The following is a 24,657-nucleotide window of genomic DNA, read 5'->3' as shown; positions in this document are numbered from 1 at the left end:
GATATGCTGAGCTAAGTTTGAGTTTGGTGCCTGATATAGTAAAGAATTCCTGCCAGAAGTTACTGATGAAAATGGGGTCACGGTCACTGACTATTGACTGGGGCATGCCATGAAGCTTGACTACACCTTCCATAAATTTCTCAGCTACCACCCTAGTAGTGAAGGGATGAGTTAAAGACATAAAATGGGCATACTTACTAAGCTTGTCGACGACCACCAGAATGGTATCCTTGCCATGGGACATAGGCAGGCCTTCAATGAAATCAAGTGTGATGTCATCCCATACTTGCAGGGAATGGGTGATGGCTGGAGAAGACCTGCTGGTGCGAGAGCTTCAAAATTCATTTTTTGGCAAATCTCACAAGTAGAGACATAGTCTTGGACATCTCTATACATGTTTGGCCAAAAGAATTGTTGGGCTAGCCTCTTATAAGTGCGCAAGACTCTGAAGTGTCCTGCAAGCTTACTGTCATGAAATTCAATCATAATTTTCTTGCGAATCTCTTGAACTTGAGGCACCACTACTCTTGTTTTATAAAAAACCAGGCCATCACGTAGCATGTAGGACGTTCCTGACTGACCTTGGGCGGCACGACTTAACTGGATAGTGTACTCATCACTACGTGTAGCTTCCTTTATTTCATCCCATATGTGGACCTGCAGCACAAATAAACTATTGAGGATTGGGCTGTCTGGTTTGCGTGGAAGTGCATCTGCAGTGGTATTTTCCCGACCGGAACGATATTGAATTTCATAGTCATAACCCAGCAGTTTTGCCACCCATCATTGTTGATTAGGGGTTGTGATTCGTTGTTCCAGGAGGTATTTAAGACTCTTTTGATCAGTTCGAATGATGAACTTCCTGCCAAGTAGGTAAGGTCGCCATATGCGAATGGCTTCTACTATCGCCAACATTTCCTTGGCATAAACGGACCATGATCGCTTTGAGATTCCCAATGCTCGGCTCATAAAGGCAATTGGCCTCCCTTGTTGAGAAAGGACTGCACCAATCCCATCACCTGATGCATCAGCCTCAATGGTGAATGAGTCGTTGAAGTTGGGCATTGCTAGAGTTGGCGTAGTGGTCATGGCACTTTTGAGTGCGAGGAAGACGACTTCTGCTTCATCATTCCAGCCGAACTGGCCCTTCTTTAGGAGATTGGTGAGAGGGCGGGCGATAACACCATAATGTTTCACAAATTTCCTGTAATACCCAGTGAGTCCTAAAAACCCACGTAATTCAGATATGGTAGTACGATGAGGCCACGCTACCATGGCTTCTATTTTTCCCATATCTACCTTGACCCCTTGTGCTGTAACAATATGCCCCAAATATTCAAGCTCATGCTGACCAAAAGCACATTTTTTTGCTTTGATAAGAAACTGATTATGCTATAGTACCTCTAAAGCTGTTTTCACATGTTGCAGATGAGTTTCCCAGGTTGGGCTATAAATTAAAATGTCATAAAAAAACAAGGATATATTTTATGAGATAGGGTCGAAAGATAGAATTCATAATGGCTTGGAAGGTGGAGGGGGTATTGCACAGGCCGAAAGGCATGACCAAATACTCATAGTGGCCATTGTGTGTTCTAAAAGCAGTTTTAGGAATGTTTAGAGAATAAACCCTTACCTGGTGGTATCCTGCCCTGAGATCCAACTTGGTAAAATAGGTGGCACCATGCAACTCGTCCAACATATCTTCTATTGTCGGAATGGGGAAGCGATCTTTGATAGTCACTGTGTTGAGTACATGATAGTCAATACAGAATCACCAACTACCATCTTTCTTTTTAACTAGTAACACCGGGGATGAAAAAGGGCTAGTACTTGGCCGTATGATTCCTTGGTTGAGCATCTCTTGCACTTGCTTCTCAATTTCCTCCTTCTGGAAGTATACATACCGGTATGGCCGTACATTAATTGGTTCGGTTCCTTCTTTTAGAGTAATGCAATGGTCTACTTCTCTTGCAGGTGGTAATTGGGTGGGTTCAACAAAGACATCTACGTAATGTTCCAACAATTTGTGCATGACTGGTTGCATGTCTTCCTGCGCCACGTCCATTAGTGAATGCACACAGATGGCAAATAGAGAATAACCTTGACAAAATTCTTTTGACAACTCCTTAAGGGAAGCTTTTTGGATTGAACGTTGGTCCAATCCTTGCAACTTTTGTGGTGTATTCTCCCATTGAAATTCCATAGTGAGTTGCTTCCAATTGCAAGTGACTGATCCTAGCATCTCCAACCATTGAAAGCCCAGTACCAAATCGAGACCTACTGTGGGAAGGGTATAAAAGGTGAGCAGAAAAGGAATACCCTGTAGGTTGACTGGTACCTGTTCAAATCTCCCTTGGCAACCCAACTTTTCCTCGTTGGCGACTCGCACTTTGAAAGGGTTGGTGGGAACCACGGGTGACCGCAAAAGGCGAGCAACACACTCACTAATGAAGTTATGAGTCGAACCGCTATTGATGAGGGCTACTACCTCTAGTGATTTGATCTTGGCTGCCACCCTCATTGTCTTGGGTGAGGACCATCCTGTTAGTGCGTGTTGTGAAATCTTAGGCTCTGGCTCTGTTTCAGGTTCACTCTCTACGTTATGTTCATCTGTCACTTCTTCGAATTTGAAGGAACTGGTTTCAATGGGTGCTTCCAATAACAACAATTGCAGCCATCAACGTTTATGATCGATAGTGAATTTGTCATTACAATTAAAGCACAACCCCATGGTTCGTCTTTTCTACATTTTTTCCCACGATAAGCGTTTGACTAGGAAAGCTGGTTTGATGTCAGCTGGATTGGGAAGATGTGGTTGCGGATGGTTGATTTCGGGTGGTCGTGTGAATCTTCGTTGTCAAACCAGCTATTCATCCTTCATCCTCGCAAGAAGGCTGATAGCTTCTTTCAGTGCCCGCGGTTTGAACATCCGAATACCTTCAGCAATCTCGGATTTTAATCCGCCTATAAAGGTCCTTACCAACACCTTTTGAGTCCACCCCTGAACTCGATTGCCCAACTTCTCAAATTCTTGCTGATACTCTCGTAGAGATCCTACTTGTCGTATGTGTGAGAGGGCCTCATCAAAATCTTCATCGTCTGTAGGTCCAAACTGAGCGTACAGTTCCTCCTCAAACACTGCCCACGTAACCTCTCTCCTTTCTTCATGAAATGTACAGTTCAACCATCTCCACCACTGGTTGGCTTCACCTTCTACGTGAAATGATGCTAAAAAAACCTTTTGTGCTTATGTCGTGGTTTGGAACTCAAAGAATTGGTCCACTTGAGCAAACCACTTTGTTGGGTCGCCCCCAGAAAACCTGGGAAACTCAAGTTTGGCTATTTTAGAAGACACAACCAAACGGGTCCCTCATTGTTATCTCTGTGAGAACGTGAATATGTGTCTTGCTTATGAGTGTCGTGATTGGTGCTTTCTTTATTGGAAAAAAGCATTTTAGACATACGGTTGAGTGTGGCCTCCAGTTGACTGAATTTGTTCGCCATTCCTAGCTCCATTCGATGCACGCCATCCTGCAGTCCACCAAGCCCAACTTCTAGACTTTCAATACATTCTTTTTTGGTGGACATGATAATAACCAGGCTCTAATACCAATGATAGGTCCCAATCAGAACTGTTATAGTATTTATCAAGATATATGCTCTTTTTGGGTGAGAACAAACCACAGATTTTGGATAAACAATTGCTTGCCATTATATTTCGGAACCATTCTTTAAATAAGTCGTAGCTTAACAAACTACCTAAAAGCAAGGAAACTAACAGGAAGCAAATAACAACAGAACATGAAGCAAATAACAACAGAAGCAAACTATGCTAGAGTTTAACATAACAACTTATTCGAAATAATCAGAAAAGCTCCTAAAGACTTGGTCTCTTGTAATCCACATCTCACATAGGTTGATTCGTGCATGCAACTGCATGAAACCACTTTGTCACTAGTCACTCTTTTCCGCCATGTCTGGTGGACCTTCGTAGTGGCCTATCAGCTAAGTCTAGAGAGGTCTGAGGCAAGAATGTAGAACGAGCATGCTGAAGATGCACATGGATGATGTGAGTGGGCTCCTGGCCTGCCTTGGGTTATGATTCCGGTAATGAACACCTCAAGTTAATGGTATTGTGGAAGTAGCGGCTATGGTTCCTTGAGTCAACGTGGGGCAAGATAGTAGTAACTCGAGGGAGGTGAAAAGAGACAGCGCTGATGAGAGAGGCTGTATTGTTTTTTTGTTTCCAGTTATAGCTAAAAGGTGGTTAGAAATTGATGATCTAATTATTTTACTGTATTTTTTTGGTAAAGAAGACGCTCGCTAAAGAGTGTGTATGGGAACTTTTTGGCTACCCTTTCAAAGGAAACGGGTCGTCTGATTTTGAAAAATGGCAGTGAAGTTTTTCAGCCCCATTTTCTTCTTCTTCTTCTTTTTCTCTCTCTCCCCTCCCCACTCTTTATGATTAAGATTTGGTGTGAGCTTTATAGAACACAAGCATGTTGTACCAAATATACAATAATGATGAAGGGTCAAAATCAACCCAAAGAAATCAAGGAATATGATTGTTTCACCTATAAAAATTTTAGAACTTGCCCTATTGCTTATAAATAGAAAGGCAAGGTAACAAAAAGGAGGAGGTGTAAAAAAAAACTCTAGCCTTCATAGAAAAATTAGAGAGAGAGAAAAAAAGAGTGGGTAAGAAACCTAAGATAGAGAAAAGAAAAATAAATGGTGTGAAAGTGTAGGAAAAAAAATAGTCTTCTTCTTCTCTAAAACCTAGCCACCAAAACAAGTAAAGAACATTTGAGAATCTAAGAATTAATTGTTCATTTTAGTAATTATGTAAATATTTATATTTTAGCTTAATAACACAATTAAAATGAACTCAAACACTTAACTTCGTGTATATATATAGGATTAGTATTGGTTCAAGATTCAAACTGTTAAAATTTTGTATTTAAGTTGAACCAATCAACCACTTGATAATACCAAGTGAACTGGTCTACCACTTATTCATCTGTGCTGAACATTTGAGAATCTATAAGAACCGGTCGACTGATTAACTTGATCAATCTGAATCAGTCGACTGCTGCTTTAGATGTCAATGGGGTTACAACAGCTAGAAATGGCTAGTTTGTTTTGGAAACTTAAAAATAGCTCTCATTCTTGTTAAAATAAAAGAGGATTAGAAATATAAATATTATAGAAGTTGTTTTAAGAAAAAACCAACAAAAAATCATCAATCCTATCATACTTCAAGGTTGTGTTAAATTGAGCATTCATATTCTAACACTAGAGCATTTATTCTCATACTCACTACACTTAAACAACTTCAAATCATCTAAATGTTAATAAGTGAGCTATGGAGATACTGAAGTTTAAATTGTATCTTTTACTCTTTAAGAGAGTTTTGTTGTGAGTAAAATCATCCTTGTAATCCCTTGAGAGTTAATATAAAACTCTTGGTATTGGTGAGGGAACATCACCAAGGAAAAATCTTGAAGAGAGCATATCTTCAAGGGGGGAAATCTTGGTGTGGATTCGTCAAGTGGTGAAAAATCTTGAAAAGCGAATATCTTCTAGTGGTGTAAAATCTTGGTGTGGATTCATCAAGTGGCAATTGTAATCTTCTACTTGGACTAATGAAAGAATAAAATACACAAGACCAATTTGGTGCTTGAGGTATGGATATAAACTTGCCAAACCACATTAAAAACCAAGTTTACAATTCTTATCCCTTTACTCTTTACTTTACATAATTTAATTATATTGTTGGTTAGTTGTTTTTAATTGAATTAATTTCAATATTTGTTGTTATTAGTGGAACACCTAATTTACCTCCTCTTAGGTGTATTGTTGCTTGAGTCCTAGAACAGCAATAACTACTCCCTCCGACAACTAATAGCAGTTGCCAATGACATACACTAATAACACTAGCAACAACATCGATCACAAGTATCACAACCAAAACAACTCATGTCGAGACAAAAATCCAACCATCCCCTTTCTCAATCTCACATACAATAACAAAACACCACTATCAACATTGTTATCTCTTTCCAACATCATCACAACAGCTTCCTAACTAGTATTAGCAAAGGCAATAGTAATGGAAGTAGTGATGAGGAGAGAAGGAAAACAAGAAAGAGAAATTAAATGTTCAAGTGACTCAATCTCCCTCCTCAAAGTGTAACACCCCCACAACCGGGATAAAATAACAATCTCATGTCAATTGGAAAACAGAGTAATAAATTTTATTATATATATATATGGTATTCATATGAAAGTCTATCAAAATTTGAACTGTTACTGTCTAATTCTTGAACCGTTACTGTCTTACGGTTACTGTCTAAACCTTAAACTGTTACTGTTACTGTCTAATTCTTGAACCGTTACTGTCTTACGGTTACTGTCTAAGTTTTGAACCGTTACTGTCTAAACCTTGAACTGTTATTGTCTAAGTCTTGAACCGTTACTGTCTTACAGTTACTATCTAAACGTTGAACTGTTACTATCTAACTGTTATTGTCTAAATCTTGAACCGTTACTGTCTAAACCTTGAACTGTTACTATCTAATTGTTACTGTCTAAATATCTCACCTTTGATGTAACACTCTTAAAATTATATCATTAAAGTAATAGCTATTATATAAATCTAATTCCCTACAGAAAATTTGGCAGAGTTTCCTTTGTTTTTTTTATATTACCAAGTTATCAACTATATTTCATTCAATCACAATACTCAACCTTCCACTTCGATCCAACTATCCTGGATCATATCCCATCTCATCATACAATATTTTGCATAGCAATACTTCATTATGTTTTCTCAACCTTACATCATCAACAAATAAAACATAGCAATTATATTCTCTTGTAATAAAACATTAACTAAGTTCATACAAATAAAAACTCAAAGGATTCATATTGAACTAATTATTACTTTAACATGCATCCATCATTTAAACATGCATAATTATGATTACTAAGCTTCTTTTCGAATAGTTTACTAATGCTAGTTCCTTACTTATACTTTCTAAATGTATAAATACCAAAGCAATTATCTTTAGGATACATTTATTAAAATCTACATATAATACAAATTACATATAAAGCAAAAGATATTACATAAATAAAAAACAGATTTAAACACAAAAGCCCATATTTAACGCTCCGCATCACCTGGTGAAATACCTGTATACATAACATTAATAAGAAATAAGAAAGATAACACATTAAAAATGATAAAACTAGTATGTTCACAATTCTTCAAAATATATCAAATTGTCCTCGATAGCCAACAAATATCCGGTAATTCCATATGAATTACTCCACATCCGGCTATTCTCTTTTAATAGCCAATCAAACCGGTAATTTCATACGAATCACCCAACATCCGGCTATTCTCTTTTAATAGCCAATCAAACCGGTAATTCCATACGAATCACCTAACATTCGGCTTAGCCAATCAAACTGGTAATTCCATATGAATCACCCAACATCCAGCTATTCTCTTTTAATAGCCAATCAAACCGGTAATTTCATACAAATCACCCAACATTTGTATTATAATACAAACAAGTTTCTTCTTCTACTTTTTCTATATCAATATGTCATAAAACAACTCATAACTAATAATGAAACTTTGAATTTTAAAAGAAAGTGATGAATCACCTACCGTCTGCTCGTGATGGCCCAACTCCTCCTGCCTGATGCCCTACTCCCGATACAACTCTTGAATCAATCAAATTGCACTACATTATTAATCCATTAATATTTCTCCTATGTGCTTAAATTTGAAGCATATAATATCTTTTATTTAATTTGGTTTTGCACCAAAAGTTTCATTCATTTGTCATATAACTTTCAACATATAGTTTTAATCAATTTTCTTCTAACTCATTTAAAGAATTCTTCCATGAACTATTCCTACCATTTATTTATTCCTTCTTTTCATATTCTTATGATGTTTCTTCACTTGTTCATACTTTGAATACTTCAAATAAGATGAGGAACATCATTTCTCAAACATAAAACAATCAAAAACTCATCCCTCTATTTCCTCATCCTTAGTTCATTCTTCATCTAATTTATTTCTTAATTACTACTTACATTCACTATTTCTATACTATTCCACCTCAATTCCATCATGTTTACTACTTTTCTCAAAATCCCCAAATTTCTCATAAGAACCCTAATTTAAAGAGTCAAGAATATAAGAAATTAAATCAAATTTAATTGTCATTGTTTGATAACTTACTCAAATAAACTCAAAAACATTTCATTCAAGTACGAATCTTAATTTTTCATGCTTACCAATCTAAGTTCTCCCAACTTCTCTTATCCTCCTAGTGTGGTCGACCCTCATCTCATTTCTTCTATCTCCCTTCACTTTATTCTTCCTTAATTTAATGTTCTAAGTCTATCAATCTTATAAGTTTCAAAGCTCTCTCTCACTTTTTCTTGTTTTTCTCTATTTCTAATGTTTTTCTCTTGGTTTTTCCCTTTTCCCTTTCTTTCTCTCTGACACGACCAAAAGATTGATGTCTTCTCCCAAGTGCAGGAGTGTCGAAGTAATAAATAACCCGGCAAGACCGGGGTCGAACCACAGAGAGGTTAATTGTATAAATTATAAATAACAATGCAACAACAACAACAACAACAACAATAATAATAATAATAATAATAATAATAATAATAATAATAATAATAATACTCAGTACGTGGCGTTGTTATACCTGAGAATGATCTAAAAGATCGGGTCACAGGTTTCCAGCCTATATACTGATTTTATGAAAAGATCAAAGAGATATATTATATAATATAAACAGATTTCTGATGCGAATGAATAAGGCAAGACCAACAATGTCAGGATCCTTGATCAAACACAGAGCATACTTAACGTACATAACATATAACAAGAATGTAAATAATAATAATAATAATAATAATAATAATAATAGTAGTAGTAGTAGTAGTAGTAATAATAATAATAAAAAGAAGAAGAGGAAGAAATTAATGAGAACTTTGAGATGGAAGATTAATGTAAGGATTAAACAATGATAAAAACAAATGTCAAGGTTAGAGGATTCACTAATGGTATTTCAAATAAATATAATATAAACTCTTTTTATTACTCAACTAGAAACCACACACAAAGGAGGTTCTAATCGGATGATTTATCATTAATGGCTCATTATAAAGTATTAACATGATCATATTAATTATCTTGTCTAAGTAACACCATACTTATAAATATCATCAGGCATTCATGTTGCTAGCTTATGTTAACAACAAATCAAGTTCCTATCATAACAACGATGTCGGCCGAAAACTATGAAGGATCAAGCATTTGATGTACCAAGTGTTATATAACACAAATCTAGATTAACCATTTAACAAGCAAGGTATTAAGGATTATTAAGATAAAAAGATAAGACATGCTAATAACAATTTTTCTTGAATATAAACATTAAAGTCCATGTTGAGTTTATATTATACATATTCTAACACCATTAGTAAAACCTTTTCACCTTGACATAATTAACTTAGCTAAACATAATGAAGAAGAAAAACATAAATAAACAACATAAGAACATAAACATGATATAAGTTAACTAATTATAGGAAAGGAAATGGAAAAGCATAAACAAGAGATTAATATAACATGAAAGAAAACTTGAACATTACAAAGATATAAAGAAAGAAAGCAAGAACATGATCTTGATCTGAAAATCAAGATGACTAAATACATGGCAAATGTCTCCTTTTATAGGCTAAGATGTGGAACTATTGCTTGGTGGACTAAGGAAATAGTTGGTGGCCAACCATTGATTTGGTGGCTGGTTTTTGACATTATTGGCTGCTGGTTCTTGAAATTGTTGGCAGATTTTTGATATTGTTGGCTGGCCAAAACGTCATTGCTAACATCAGAATTTGAGCCCTTTGTTCCATGAAAGCTGTGGGCAATTGTCTCAGCTTTCCAACAAAAAAAACCAGAGCTCATTTGGACTTCTAGAACTCAAGATATGAGCTGAAAACCGAACAGTGTTTGAGCTGCAGGACAGGTTCCGACTTCTCCGTTGTTGCTAATATTTGAACTTGAAAATGGCAGAATTGAGTTTTGGACCCTTCATGAAAGTTTTAGGTCTATGTCTTATCTTTCCATCCATATAAAGTGGACCTAAATCCGAGTTCTACAACTCCAGTTATGATCAAATAACCGAATAGTGTTCCAGTTTGGAATTGAACCAGCATCTCTTCTCTTAGCCTAATCCTCTTTTTGTCTCTTCACTTTCAATTGTTAATCACAGCAATCAATCCTTTGAATTGTGAGATATACCTGCATTCAAAACAAGCATTTACCATAAATTAAAGATATATTATATTATTAGACTTGTTATTATAAAACATGCTTTAGTTAGGGAATTTAACGATACTTTAGTGCAATACGATGATATAAAGCCTTAATGAGAATGCACTTTTAAGTACTAATCACACCCCCCAACCAGCTTATTACTAGTCCCTAGTAATCAAAGCGTTAAAATACAAAAACAATTTGCAAGTTCCACAAAGCAAGGTATTCATCATTTAACTTCCATTAATCTATCCAAATAAACAAACTCTCATTAAATTTATATATCTGCTTCATACTTCTTAAACAAGATATTAATAAACCTTCTTTTTGTGCTCAGTAAATCAAAACATAGCTATGGAGCTTTTCATGGAAGAAAACAAAATTTTTGTTCCAATGTTTAAGGTTAACTTCCTTGGGTTGGGATTATTATCTCTTTTGTTTTTTTTTTTTTTTTTTTTTTTTTTTTTTTTTTGAAAGCAAGAATTTATAATACAATGTATCTTGAACCCATGTAACGAGCTTTTAGCTAATGACTCCCAGACCAGTTGGTCTTAGGGCATCAGGTGTTGAGACACCCCTACGAGCTTAGTAACTCGGGTTGCAGATACTGACACGTAGATAGTGCAATGTTTGATTCCCTTAAGCTTTTCTCCTTAACCCATGTAACAAGCACTGGGCCAATAGCTCCCAAGTCAGTTGACTTTAGGGTACTAGGTGTTAAAACACCCCTTCGGGCTTAATTGCTTAAGTCAAGGAGGCTACGAAACCAAACTTATCTACTTTTTTATTTATTTATTTGTTTTTTTTTTGTTTTTTTTTTTTTTTGTTTTTATATATATACTGTCCCTTTCCCTTAGTTGTTACCTTTAACAAAAGAACATAAATAATGTAATAATCCAATATGCAACCCACAATCATATGTTAAAGTGTGTGTGTGAAAATGAAGGTTTAAGAATACTTGTTAAATAAGTATATGAGCAGAATTAAGTGATAACAATGCGAGAGTTTGTAAATCTGAATATTTCAAGAAGTATTATAATAGACCTTGTTAAGAATGTTTACTAAGATGCGTCTCAAGAGTCACTAAAGTTCATCCTTTACTCTGCCATCCTAGTAACAACAGGTTTGCAAATGGTTGTAATAATAGAAAACACAGTTAGTTAATAATTTTTTTTTTTTTTTTTGTAATATCAACTAGTAATATCAACTACTACCCTCTCCCCCCAACCAAAACGAGACATTGTCCTCAATGTTGTAAGGTAGAAAGATAGAGTATAGAAGACATCACCTGAAACAGCGACTACTGACAAACCTGAAACACACTTAAACAAATACAAGAAACAACAAAACACAAATAATATACCATTAATAAAACCAAAAGACACAATATTTCACAAACTAAGGCTCAAATCCAATCTAAGCTTTTTACGGCGTTCCGTGATTGACCAATTAAGTCGACTCATAGAGGAATCAACTACAGGGATGAAAGATTGAAGTTCATCAATCAATTGTTCAGCAGTAGCAGCAGAGATGAGGATTTGTCGCGCTGAAAATGTTAGAAATTGTTGTTCCACAGCATGATCAAGAAAAGACAGTAAAGTATTATAAAAACCATTAACATTTAGCAAACCTATAGGTTTCTGGTGAATGTTCAGCTGAGCCCAAGATGAAATATGAAATATCTCTTCTAAAGTTCCCAAACCACCTGGTAAAGCAATAAAGGCATCAGCATGGTTAAACATTACAGATAGTCGTTCAGACATTGTGGAGACCTGTAGTTCCTCTCCGACTGTTTTTCCAATGATGTCCCCTTCGGCTAAAGCTTTGGGGATGACCCCCAAAACTTGACTGCCTCCTAAAAATGCAGCTATTGAAACACTCCCCATTAACCCAAGGCTACCTCCCCCATACACTAAATGAATCTTTCTCTCAGCTAGTACCCGACCAAGATGATTTGCTGATTCTAAAAACTCTTTTTCTTTCCCAGGATTGGATCCACAAAAAACACAAATAGTTTTTATTTTAGGAACAGAGGAACTGGCCATTTCTACACACTTCTATATCTATTAAATGAATGGGTAGAGTAGAAATGATGGGAAGGAAGAGAAGATTTTATAGATGAGAAATTGAAAATGCAATCATACCACCTATATGTAGGCTAGCTGGAGTCTCACTCTCTCTCTCTCTCTCTTTTTTTTTTTTTTTTTTTGAAAAAGCATGTGTATGTACAAGCAGCTGTGATTGTGGCTCACATCTTCCCTTGGTTTTACGTCCAAGAACGGCTTAAACGCCCTCTATGGGTCGGGGATAGGCTTCCCATCCAGTTTTCTTAAAAACTGACAAACAGGGTCTTTTTTAGTCAGATTCCCAAGACTAAGTCGATCATGTTCTTTATGAAAATGAGGCCATAAATCATGAATTGCACGATGCATATCTCCACTATGATGAGACTTAAGAGTCAATAGAAGATTAACTAAAGACTCTCGATGCTTTGAAATAAATCCCACATTTTGACATTTTTCACAGGTTTTGCAGAATGCATGTGAGTTTTTGAACATGGTGGGCCAATAAAATCCACTTTGTAAGATTTTTGCAGCTGTCTTCTTTGATGAGAAATGACCCCCACATGCCTCAGAATGACAAAATTTAATGACACTACTTACCTCATTGTCGGGAATGCATCTTCGAAATATTTGATCAGGACAATATTTGAACAAGTAAGGGTCATCCCAATAAAAGTTCTTCACTTCGTTCAAGAACTTTCTTTTGTCTTGGGTACTCCAATGAGCTGGCAAATGTCCTGAAACAAGAAAATTAACTATATTAGCAAACCAAGGCATCGGACTACGAGAAAGTAAGGATTGACCAGGAAAGTATTTCTCAATTAGTGTGATGTCAGATGTCGAATCTATTGTCAATTTTGACAAATGATCCGCGACAACATTTTCGGTGCCTTTTTCATCCTCGATTTCTTCTTGTTTGAAAGTTTCAAAAATTTCAGAATCGTGATTGACTTCTCTTTGCTTGGTCATGGCGTGAGGAAATGGAAGTACTGGTGGGGAATCAGTCTTTTCTTTGAAATATTCAGGTTTAACCCCTTCCTTACCCTCAGAGATTGACTCATCATCTTTCTCACAAGGTTCAAGAATTGGTTTTTCAATAACCTTACCACCGTGGAGAGTAATGACTGATTTGACTTGATCCATGTGTTGGCTTCCAGAACTACTTGCATTTGAATTGTATTGCCCTTTGGGATTTTGCTGTGGTTGAGATGAGAACTTACCTTTCTCATGAAAATTGAGAGCAGATGTGAATTTTGCAAGAGTATCTTTAAAATCTGTCATGCTTTGAGCAAGTTGAGTGTTGATTGTCTCTTGCTTTTCAATGAATGCATATAAAGTGTCCTCAAGATTTCTTCCAGGAGGGGGAACACAAGGAGATGCATACCCATGAGAACTTTGAAAATTATGATGTGCTTGAAATGGTGGTTGTGAAGTTTGTGCATTATTGTTACCACTCTTCCAATTGAAATTTGGGTGTTCTCTCCAACCAGGGTTGTACGTTTGTGAGTATGGATCATGATTTTGCCATTGAAAATTGTTTAAAGCATTGGCATGTTCATGGAAACATTCCTTAAAAGAAGGCAAAGTTGGACAATCATTGGTTGAGTGTTCATTAGTTTCACAAATTTGACACACAATTTCTTGAACAGATTTTATTTGACCACTCTTTTTTAATTCTAGTGCCTCAACTTTTCTAGCTAAAGATGCAAATTTGGCTTGGAGGTCATGATCTTCCCTAAGGTTGTACATGCCTCCATTAGATGTATGAGGTTGAGTTTTACCTGGTGCCTCACACGTACCTGTGGTGTCCCAATTTTGAGCATTTTCAGCTAGCAAGTCTAGGTACTCCATTGCTTCATCAGGGTCTTTATCTTCAAAAGTTCCATTGCACATCAATTCCACCATTTGTCTATCTTTAGGTGTTAACCCTTCATAAAATTGTGAGACCAATCTCCATGTTTCAAAACCATGATGAGGACAGGTATTAAGCAAGTCTTTATATCTATCCCAACACTTGTAAAATGTTTCTCCTGGTTTTTGAGTGAAAGTGGTGATTTGTCTTTTGAAAGAGTTTGTTCTGTGAGACGGAAAAAACTTCTTTAAAAATTGTTGTTGCATTTCATCCCAAGCACGAATGGATCCTGACCTAATATTTTGTAGCCATGTTTTAGCTTTATCTTTTAATGAAAAAGGAAAAAGCTTTAATCTGATGGTGTTCATGCTACAATTTAAGTCATTATAGGTGTTACAAACTTCTTCAAATTCTCTTAAATGCAAATATGGATTTTCTAATTCTAAGCCATGAAAAGTGGGTAAAAGTTGAATAATACCTGGCTTAAAATTAAAATGAGAAGCATCAGGAGGAAAAACTATACATGATGGTGCACTTGTTCTTGTTGGATTCATGTGATCTCTAAGTGTTCTCACATGATTATTCTCATTATTCTCATTATGAATTGACTGGTTATCTTCTTCGGCCATGTTTTGTAAAGAAAATGAGGATTTCCTAGAAAGTCTACCACTTAATGTACGTGTCCAAACTCTCATGCAAGTGCAAAAGAAAAGAAAAGAAAAATAAAAAGAAAAAGAAAAGGAACAAAATTAGAAAAACAAATAAAAGTAAAAAACAAAAGAAAATAAAAGAAATATAAAATTGATACAATACTTACCTCCCCGGCAACGGCGCCAAAAACTTGACACGACCAAAAGATTGATGTCTTCTCCCAAGTGCAGGAGTGTCGAAGTAATAAATAACCCGGCAAGACCGGGGTCGAACCACAGAGAGGTTAATTGTATAAATTATAAATAACAATGCAACAACAACAACAACAACAACAATAATAATAATAATAATAATAATAATAATAATAATACTCAGTACGTGGCGTTGTTATACCTGAGAATGATCTAAAAGATCGGGTCACAGGTTTCCAGCCTATATACTGATTTTATGAAAAGATCAAAGAGATATATTATATAATATAAACAGATTTCTGATGCGAATGAATAAGGCAAGACCAACAATGTCAGGATCCTTGATCAAACACAGAGCATACTTAACGTACATAACATATAACAAGAATGTAAATAATAATAATAATAATAATAATAATAATAATAGTAGTAGTAGTAGTAGTAGTAATAATAATAATAAAAAGAAGAAGAGGAAGAAATTAATGAGAACTTTGAGATGGAAGATTAATGTAAGGATTAAACAATGATAAAAACAAATGTCAAGGTTAGAGGATTCACTAATGGTATTTCAAATAAATATAATATAAACTCTTTTTATTACTCAACTAGAAACCACACACAAAGGAGGTTCTAATCGGATGATTTATCATTAATGGCTCATTATAAAGTATTAACATGATCATATTAATTATCTTGTCTAAGTAACACCATACTTATAAATATCATCAGGCATTCATGTTGCTAGCTTATGTTAACAACAAATCAAGTTCCTATCATAACAACGATGTCGGCCGAAAACTATGAAGGATCAAGCATTTGATGTACCAAGTGTTATACAACACAAATCTAGATTAACCATTTAACAAGCAAGGTATTAAGGATTATTAAGATAAAAAGATAAGACATGCTAATAACAATTTTTCTTGAATATAAACATTAAAGTCCATGTTGAGTTTATATTATACATATTCTAACACCATTAGTAAAACCTTTTCACCTTGACATAATTAACTTAGCTAAACATAATGAAGAAGAAAAACATAAATAAACAACATAAGAACATAAACATGATATAAGTTAACTAATTATAGGAAAGGAAATGGAAAAGCATAAACAAGAGATTAATATAACATGAAAGAAAACTTGAACATTACAAAGATATAAAGAAAGAAAGCAAGAACATGATCTTGATCTGAAAATCAAGATGACTAAATACATGGCAAATGTCTCCTTTTATAGGCTAAGATGTGGAACTATTGCTTGGTGGACTAAGGAAATAGTTGGTGGCCAACCATTGATTTGGTGGCTGGTTTTTGACATTATTGGCTGCTGGTTCTTGAAATTGTTGGCAGATTTTTGATATTGTTGGCTGGCCAAAACGTCATTGCTAACATCAGAATTTGAGCCCTTTGTTCCATGAAAGCTGTGGGCAATTGTCTCAGCTTTCCAACAAAAAAAACCAGAGCTCATTTGGACTTCTAGAACTCAAGATATGAGCTGAAAACCGAACAGTGTTTGAGCTGCAGGACAGGTTCCGACTTCTCCGTTGTTGCTAATATTTGAACTTGAAAATGGCAGAATTGAGTTTTGGACCCTTCATGAAAGTTTTAGGTCTATGTCTTATCTTTCCATCCATATAAAGTGGACCTAAATCCGAGTTCTACAACTCCAGTTATGATCAAATAACCGAATAGTGTTCCAGTTTGGAATTGAACCAGCATCTCTTCTCTTAGCCTAATCCTCTTTTTGTCTCTTCACTTTCAATTGTTAATCACAGCAATCAATCCTTTGAATTGTGAGATATACCTGCATTCAAAACAAGCATTTACCATAAATTAAAGATATATTATATTATTAGACTTGTTATTATAAAACATGCTTTAGTTAGGGAATTTAACGATACTTTAGTGCAATACGATGATATAAAGCCTTAATGAGAATGCACTTTTAAGTACTAATCACTCTCCTATGGCCAGCCACTTCCCTTGTTAATAACTTATAAATTGTAACAATTTAATTAATTTCATTCGTGTCCCTCAATAGTAAATTTTCATGTTTTTGGGATAAACTTCATAAGTACCGATACAGGTTAGACCACCTTTTTACCCGAGTTATTTTGATTTTCATTAATTTACATCCCAGTAGATTTATTTCATCATAATCCATTTCCATCCGGTCTTTATTCGCATTTCTGTATTTTCTATTTTTCAGCTATTTTCAAAAATATTTTTTTTATTCATTTATTTCCATTAAAGTAATCATTCAAGATAGCTCCTTATCTTAACATTTATTTTAGTGTCCTGTAAAATTTTGTTTTATCTTGTGCACAGCAGTGTTCACATCTTGTGCATCATGGGAATCAAGCTTCGGCCAACTCCTTTAGTGATGCTTCAACAACAAATTTTGTCACTTGGTTTCCTGACGTAGGTGTGAATCAGCATGTTACTCTAGACATTGTCGGTATGACACATGTAGAACCCTATCTCGATAATGATCAATTACGTGTTGGTGATGGTAAGGGACTTGTTATATCTAATACAACCTATAATATCTTACATACTCCAAAATGAGCCTTTACTTTGTCTAACATATTACATGTTCCGCAAATTAAAAAACGATTCCTATCTTTTCATCAATTTTATCGTGAAACTGTCTTTTTTAATTTCACTCCTCTATTTTCTATGTCAAGGATCTCATAACCAATGAAGTTCTTTTTTCCGATCAGAGTAGAGATGGTCTTTATGTCCTTTCAGAGTCTTCTACCATATTTATGCCCCGGGCTTTTCTATCTCCTAGCTTGCCTACTTCTGCTGATGTTTGGCATCGTCAACTCGATCACTCAAGCTCACGTGTTTTGAGTCTCTTAGCGTAAAATAAAAAATTTATTTGTACTTCTCGTCATTTAAACTTTCAGTGTCCAGCATGTCCGTTAGGAAAATCATATCGTCTGTCATTAGGGCCTACCCCTATGTCACAAAACATCTGCTCCTCTTGAACTTATTTTTAGTGATGTTTGGGGCCCTGCCCCTATGTTATCTTCTAATGGTTTTTGATATTTCATCATTTTTTTGGATGCATATACAAAATTTATTTGGTTTTATCCTACTGTCATCAAATCTGATGTATTCAATGTGTTTCATCAATTTCAAGTCTTTGTTGAACGACAATTCTCTCGAAAAATCAAATATGTTCAAACTAATTGGGGTGGTGAATATCACAAATTAAATTCATTTTTCAAAACCATTGGTATTCATCATCACTTAATATGCCCGTATATACATGAACAAAATGATATTGTTGAGCGTCATCACCGTCATATTGTCAAAACTAGTCTTACACTTCTTGGTCATTGTAAGACACCTCTAAAATTATGGAATTATGCGTTTGAAACCTCTATTTATCTCATTAATTGCATGTCGACACCTGTTTTGCGAAACAAATCTCCCTTTGAATGTTTGTTTCATCAACCACCTAATTACGCTTTCTTATGTGTTTTCGGATGTCTATGCTTTCCTTTTCTTCGACCTTATAATGTTCATAAGTTAGACTATCGCTCCACTCCATGCATGTTTCTAGGCTATAGTTCATCTCATCTAGGCTATCGTTATCTTGATTTGTCTTCTAATTGTATCTACATCTCCCATCATGTTCAATTTCATGAACAGTCTTTTCCTTTTCTTGACTCTGCCTATAATGTTGCATCCACTAGAACTACCTCTCTGGTTATCCTTTTCTCCCACCTCCCATCCCTCACTACCTTTCCAGCACCAAACTCATTAGCCCCACAAACTTTCCCCACTGACCCCTCTGTCCCCTTACCACCATTGGCATCTATGTCTCTTGATCATTTTGCAGATTCAGGTTCTACAGCACCGGACTTGTCTACGTCTGATTCCCCTTCTATTGTTGTCTCTCCAACCTCACCATCAGGGTCTACCTGTCCACCTCAGCTCTCTACTCTGTCTCCACCAAGCCTGGATCTATGTGTTGATCTCTTCAGCTATTCTTTTTCACAGCAAACCTGATGTGATCCAAGCACCAAAGGATCCATTGGAGGTTCCAGTTGGTCCAGTTACAAGGCTTAGAGTTAAGAGATTTAAAAAGGCTTTCAATAGACTTCTTCAAGACATGTGGGCTAAGGTGGACTTCAAAAGGATATTAAATAATGAGGAGCAAGCCATGATTAATCTTATTCATGTTCAAGAGGGGCTTGTTGGTGGAACCAAAACCATTACACAAGGATTGGGAGAAGAAGACTAGAATCAGATAGTTTGACCTTTCTTTACCTTTTTAGCGTAACTGGAGCTACAGGTTGAATTTTGAGGTGATTTCAGCTGGGTTGGAAACTATACTTCCATACCTTTCCAACGGTATATGGCACACCTTCTAATTCTTTAAGACGAGATAGAACCATTCGTTTGAAGTTGGGTTTTGTTGCTGCCAGACAAAATGCGGAAATAACCGAACTTGTCTTATTAAATTAGTTGGGCTATTAAAATTTCTTTATTTTGTGAGGAAACACTTGTTTGGGTTTCAGACTTGTTTATTTTATTTATTTTAATTAGTTTGAGCTAGTTTTAGCTTGGATTGATTTTTATTTAAATTGGATTTATATGTGACCTCTTAGGAAAATTAGAGTTTTTGGCTTGTGGTATAAATACTCATGAGAATAATTTTCAACACACTTTCTTTTGGCTAATAATATTCTGATTTTCTCAACTTTTGGTTGTCAATCTTGGTTATTGATTGAACTTTCAACTCTTCAAAGAATTGACCAATCTTTGTTGTGAATTTATACTCCTTTTGCTCGTCTCCAGGTGTAGGCGTTGTGATTGGGTTGGTTTATAGTCTTGTTGCCATGGAGCATGTCTTCTATTGTGATAAGCTCATCCTAATTTCAGAAAACTTGGATTAGATAGATCTTGGGTTCGTGAATTCCATTCAATTCCGCTAGAGTTCGCATCAGTTGGTATCAGAGCAAATCTAATCACAGGTTATATACTTTAATTTGTGTCTTTCGTTTCTTGATTTTTTTTCTTGATTAGTTCGGTCATATATATTAAAAAAATATTAGAGTTCTTGCATCCTCATGAATTGTTGAACAAAAAATCATAAGGTAGTTGATTAGTACTTAAAAGTGCATTTTTATCAAGGTTTTATATCATCATTTTGCACTTGAAGTATCAATAACTCCTTAACTAAAGCATTTTTTATAATACCATATCTAATAATATAAGATACCTTTAATTTATGGTAAATGTTCATCTTAAATGCAGGCCTATCATATAAATGAAAGAATTGATTGATGAGTTGAAGTACTGAAATTGAAAGGACAAAGAGATGGCCAAACTTAGAAAAGAGATGTTTGTGCAGTCCAAACTAGAACATTATTCGGTAATCGGGTCATATCTGGAGCTGTAGATCTTGGATTTAGGTATACTTTATATGGATGGAAAGGTAAGACATAGCCCTACAACTTTCATGAGGAGTCCAAGATTTAACAAGGCCGTTTTCAAGTCCAAATTGTAGCAACAACGAAGAAGTCTGAATCTATCCTGCAGCCCAAACACTATTCAGTGTTCAGCCATATCTCGAGTTCTAGAAGTCCAAATGATCTCAATTTGTTACCCTGGAAAGCTAAGACAATTTCCTAGAACTTTCATGATTTAAGTCTGTTCAAATTATGACGTTATCAATGACGTTTTTGGCAGACAAGAAAATAAGAATTGTCACCATTTCAAGATGTGGCCACTCACTCATCAATTAGTCAACAAATCAATAGTTCTGAATTTTGGCCTATAAAAGGAGGCATTTGCCATGTATTTAGGCATCTTGGTGTTCAGATCAAGATCATGCTCTTGCTCTCTCTTTATATTTTGTAATGCTTAAGTTTTGCTTATATTAAATTTTGAGATTTGCCAGCTCACTAGAGTACCGAAGACAAAGGAAAGTTTTTGAACGAAGTGAAGAACGTTTATTGGGATGACCCTAACTTATTCAAATGTTGTCCTGATCAAATATTTCAAAGATGCATTCCTGACAATGAGCTAAGTAGTGTCATTAAACTTTGTCATTCTGAAGCATGTGGGAATCATTTCTCGTCACAAAAGACAGTTGCGGAAATCTTTCAAAATGGATTTTATTGGCCCACCATGTTTAAAGACACGCATGCATTCTGCAAAACTTGTAGAAATTGTCAAAAAATTGATACTGGTCAAAAAGTTTTGCTTTATAATTCTCGACTCCATTTATTTCCTGGAAAGCTAAGATCAAGATGGAGCGGTCCATTTATTGAGAAACATGTGTATCCTTATGGGGCCTTTGATATTGGGAATCCAAAGAATGACAATGTTTCTAAGGTAAATGGACATCGTTTGAAAGCTTACTTTGATAATTTTCTTAGTGAAAATGAATCCATTGGTTTGAATGATCCTGTAGATAAAGGTTGATCATTTTGTTTTTCTCACATTGTTTTTGTGTTTCTTTTTGGTGTGATTCTTGTTTTGCTAGTCTCTCTCACCCCGGTCAAATGGCGGATAACGGTACTCCATGACTTAAATCGGTTCTTTCAGTTTCCCATAATAACTGATATCTGTATATATTTGTGCAATTCTTTGCTCTTTCTCCCTTCTTTGAATCTCTTCTCCAACTCTCATTTGAAAATGGACACCACTCTTGAAAAACTGAAAAAGTAATTTCCCGCTCTGCCTTAGAATGCAATTACAAAAATTTACCATGCTAAGTGTGCAAGATTGAGGTTGCTAATGAATCATGGAATTCCTGAAGATATTCGCTGACTGATTGAAGCAAAGGTCTGATTATCAGGTGAGTCCTCCAATTCTTTCATTTCATACATGCTTGGAACAGGTAAAAGCACTTTTGCAAAGAAACGTCGTGCAAAACGACTAAAAGTCTGTCATCGATGTGCCAGATGGATTTGTAATGCAACATGTTGTTCTTTAGGAATGGTATCTATAAACTGTGAAGATAAAATACAATTCATTAAGGATGGCCTGAGTAAGGGGTCTTTAGATAATCTTCTATTGACTCTTGAGACGCATCCTAGTGGAGATGTGCATCGTGCAATTCATGATTTATGACCCCATTTTCATAAAGAACATGATCGACTTGGTTTTGGGAATCTGACTAAAAAAGACCCTGTTTGCCAGTTTTTAAGAAAACTGGATGGGAAGCATATCCCCGACCCATAGAAGGCGTTTAAGCCATTCTTGGACGTAAAACCAAGGGAAGATGTGAGCCACAATCACAACTACGATTTGAGTCTTAGTTTGTAAAAATTTGTGTCTTTTGGTTTTATTAATAGCATAATATTTTTTCTGTTTTGTTATCTCTTATATTTGTTTAAGTGTGTTTCAGGATTGTCAGTGTTCGCTGCTTCAGGTGATGACTTCTATACTCTATCTTTCTACCTTAGGACATTTAGGACAATATCTCGTTCTGGTTGGGGGGAGAGGGTAGTAGTTGACATTAAAAAAAAACTAATTTACTAACTATTTTTGCTATTATTAAAACCATTTGACAAAACTGTTATTAGGATGACAGAGTAAGGAGGAATTTTATTGACTCTTGAGACGCATCTTAGTAAATAGTCTTATCAAGGTCTATCAGAATACTTCTTGAAATATTCAGGTTTACAAACTCTCGCATTGTTATCACTTGATTCTGCTCATATACTCATTTAACAAGTATTCTTAAACCTTCATTTTCACACACACACTTTAACGTATGATTATGGGTTGCGCATTGGATTATTACATTATTTATGTTCTTTTGTTAAAGGTAACAACTAAGGGAAAGGGATAGTATATAATTTTTAAAAAAATGATAATATTGATGATAATAAAAACATAGATAAGTTTGGTTTTATAGCCTCCCTAACCTAAGCAATTAAGCCCGAAGGGGTGTTTTAACACCTAATACCCTAAAGTCAACTAACTTGGGAGCTATTGGCACAAAGCTTGTTACATGGGTTAAGGAGAAAAGCTTAAGGGAATCAAACATTGCACTATCTACATATCAGTATCTGTAACTAAGCTCGTAGGGGTGTCTCAACACCTAATGCCCTAAGACCAACTGGTCTGGGAGTCATTAGCTGAAAGCTCGTTACATGGATTAAAGATGCATTGTGTTTTAAGTATATGTATATATATTGAAAAAAAAAGAGGATAATAATCCCAACCCAAGGAAGTTAACCTTAAACATTAGAACAGAATATTGTTTCTTCCAATAAAAGCCCCATCATCTATGTTTTCATACATTGACCACATAAAAAGGAAGGTTTATTAATATTTTGTTTAAGATGTATTGAACATATATATAAATTTAATGAGAGTTTGTTTATCTGGATAGATTAATGGAAGTTGAATGATGAATGCCTTGCTTTGTGGAATTTGCAAATTCTTTTTCTATTTTAACGCTTTGATTACTAGGGACTAGTAATAAGCTGGTTGGGGGTGTGATTAGTACTTAAAAGTGCATTTTTATCAAGGTTTTATATCATCATTTTGCACTTGAAGTATCAAAAACTCCCTAACTAAAGCATGTTTTATAATAACATATCTAATAATATAAGATACCTTTAATTTATGGTAAATGTTCATCTTAAATGCAGGCCTATCATATAAATGAAAGAATTGATTGATGAGTTGAAGTACTTTAATTGAAAGGACAAAGAGATGGCCAAACTTAGAAAAGAGATGTTTGTGCAGTCCAAACTAGAACATTATTCGGTAATCGGGTCAAATATGGAGTTGTAGATCTTGGATTTAAGTCTACTTTATATGGATGGAAAGGTAAGACATAGGCCTACAACTTTCATGTGGAGTCCAAGATTTAACAAGGCCGTTTTCAAGTCCAAATTGTAGCAACAATGAAGAAGTCTGAATCTATCCTGCAGCCCAGACACTGTTCAGTGTTCAGCCATATCTCGAGTTCTAGAAGTCCAAATGATCTCAATTTGTTACCCTGGAAAGCTGAGACAATTTCCTAGAACTTTCATGATTTAAGTCTGTTCAAATTATGACGTTATCAATGACGTTTTTGGCAGACAAGAAGATAAGAATTGTCACCAAGTCAAGATGTGGCCACTCACTCATCAATTAGTCAACAAATCAATAGTTCTGAATTTTGGCCTATAAAAGGAGGCATTTGCCATGTATTTAGGCATCTTGGTGTTCAGATCAAGATCATGCTCTTGCTCTTTTGTAATACTTAAGTTTTGTTTTTATTAATCTCTTGTTTATACCTTTCATTTCCTTTTCTTTACTTAGTTAACTTCTTTCTCATTTATGTTCTTATCTTGTTTATTTATGTTTCTTTCTTTCATTATGTTTAGCTAAGTTAATTATGTCAAGGTGAAAAGGGTACACTAATGGTGTAAGAATAAGTATAATATAAACTTAACATGGACCTTAATGTTGGATACTAACATGCTTTATATTTGTTATCTTGTTCACTTTTAATACTTTGCTTGTTAAATGGTTAATCTAGATTTATGTTGTATAACACTTGGTACAACAA

The 24,657-nt window shown here is 35.1% G+C and overlaps 1 protein-coding gene and 1 pseudogene across 1 annotated transcript; one reads left to right on the top strand and one right to left on the bottom strand.

Annotated features, from left to right (window-relative positions):
* Nucleotides 1-9,639: 9,639 nt before the first annotated feature.
* LOC127904902 (uncharacterized) lies at nt 9,640-17,073 on the bottom strand. The gene is made up of 2 exons (XM_052450009.1): nt 14,754-17,073; nt 9,640-14,500 (listed from the first exon to the last, which is right to left on the bottom strand). The coding sequence occupies exon 2, from the start codon at nt 14,326-14,328 to the stop codon at nt 12,655-12,657; it is 1,674 nt and encodes a 557-aa protein (XP_052305969.1). The 5' UTR covers nt 14,329-14,500; nt 14,754-17,073; the 3' UTR covers nt 9,640-12,654.
* On the top strand, nt 14,387-14,497 carry LOC127904930 (small nucleolar RNA R71; annotated as a pseudogene).
* Nucleotides 17,074-24,657: the final 7,584 nt, after the last annotated feature.

This window comes from Populus trichocarpa, chromosome 1 (assembly GCF_000002775.5).
Source record: "Populus trichocarpa isolate Nisqually-1 chromosome 1, P.trichocarpa_v4.1, whole genome shotgun sequence".
NCBI classification, from domain to species: domain Eukaryota; kingdom Viridiplantae; phylum Streptophyta; class Magnoliopsida; order Malpighiales; family Salicaceae; genus Populus; species Populus trichocarpa.
This window is presented reverse-complemented; position numbering and strand designations above follow the sequence as displayed.

Bases quoted from the DNA above. Each gene is read 5' to 3' on its own strand.
- LOC127904902 (XM_052450009.1), bottom strand. From the start codon at position 14,328: ATGGTGGAATTGATGTGCAATGGAACTTTTGAAGATAAAGACCCTGAT.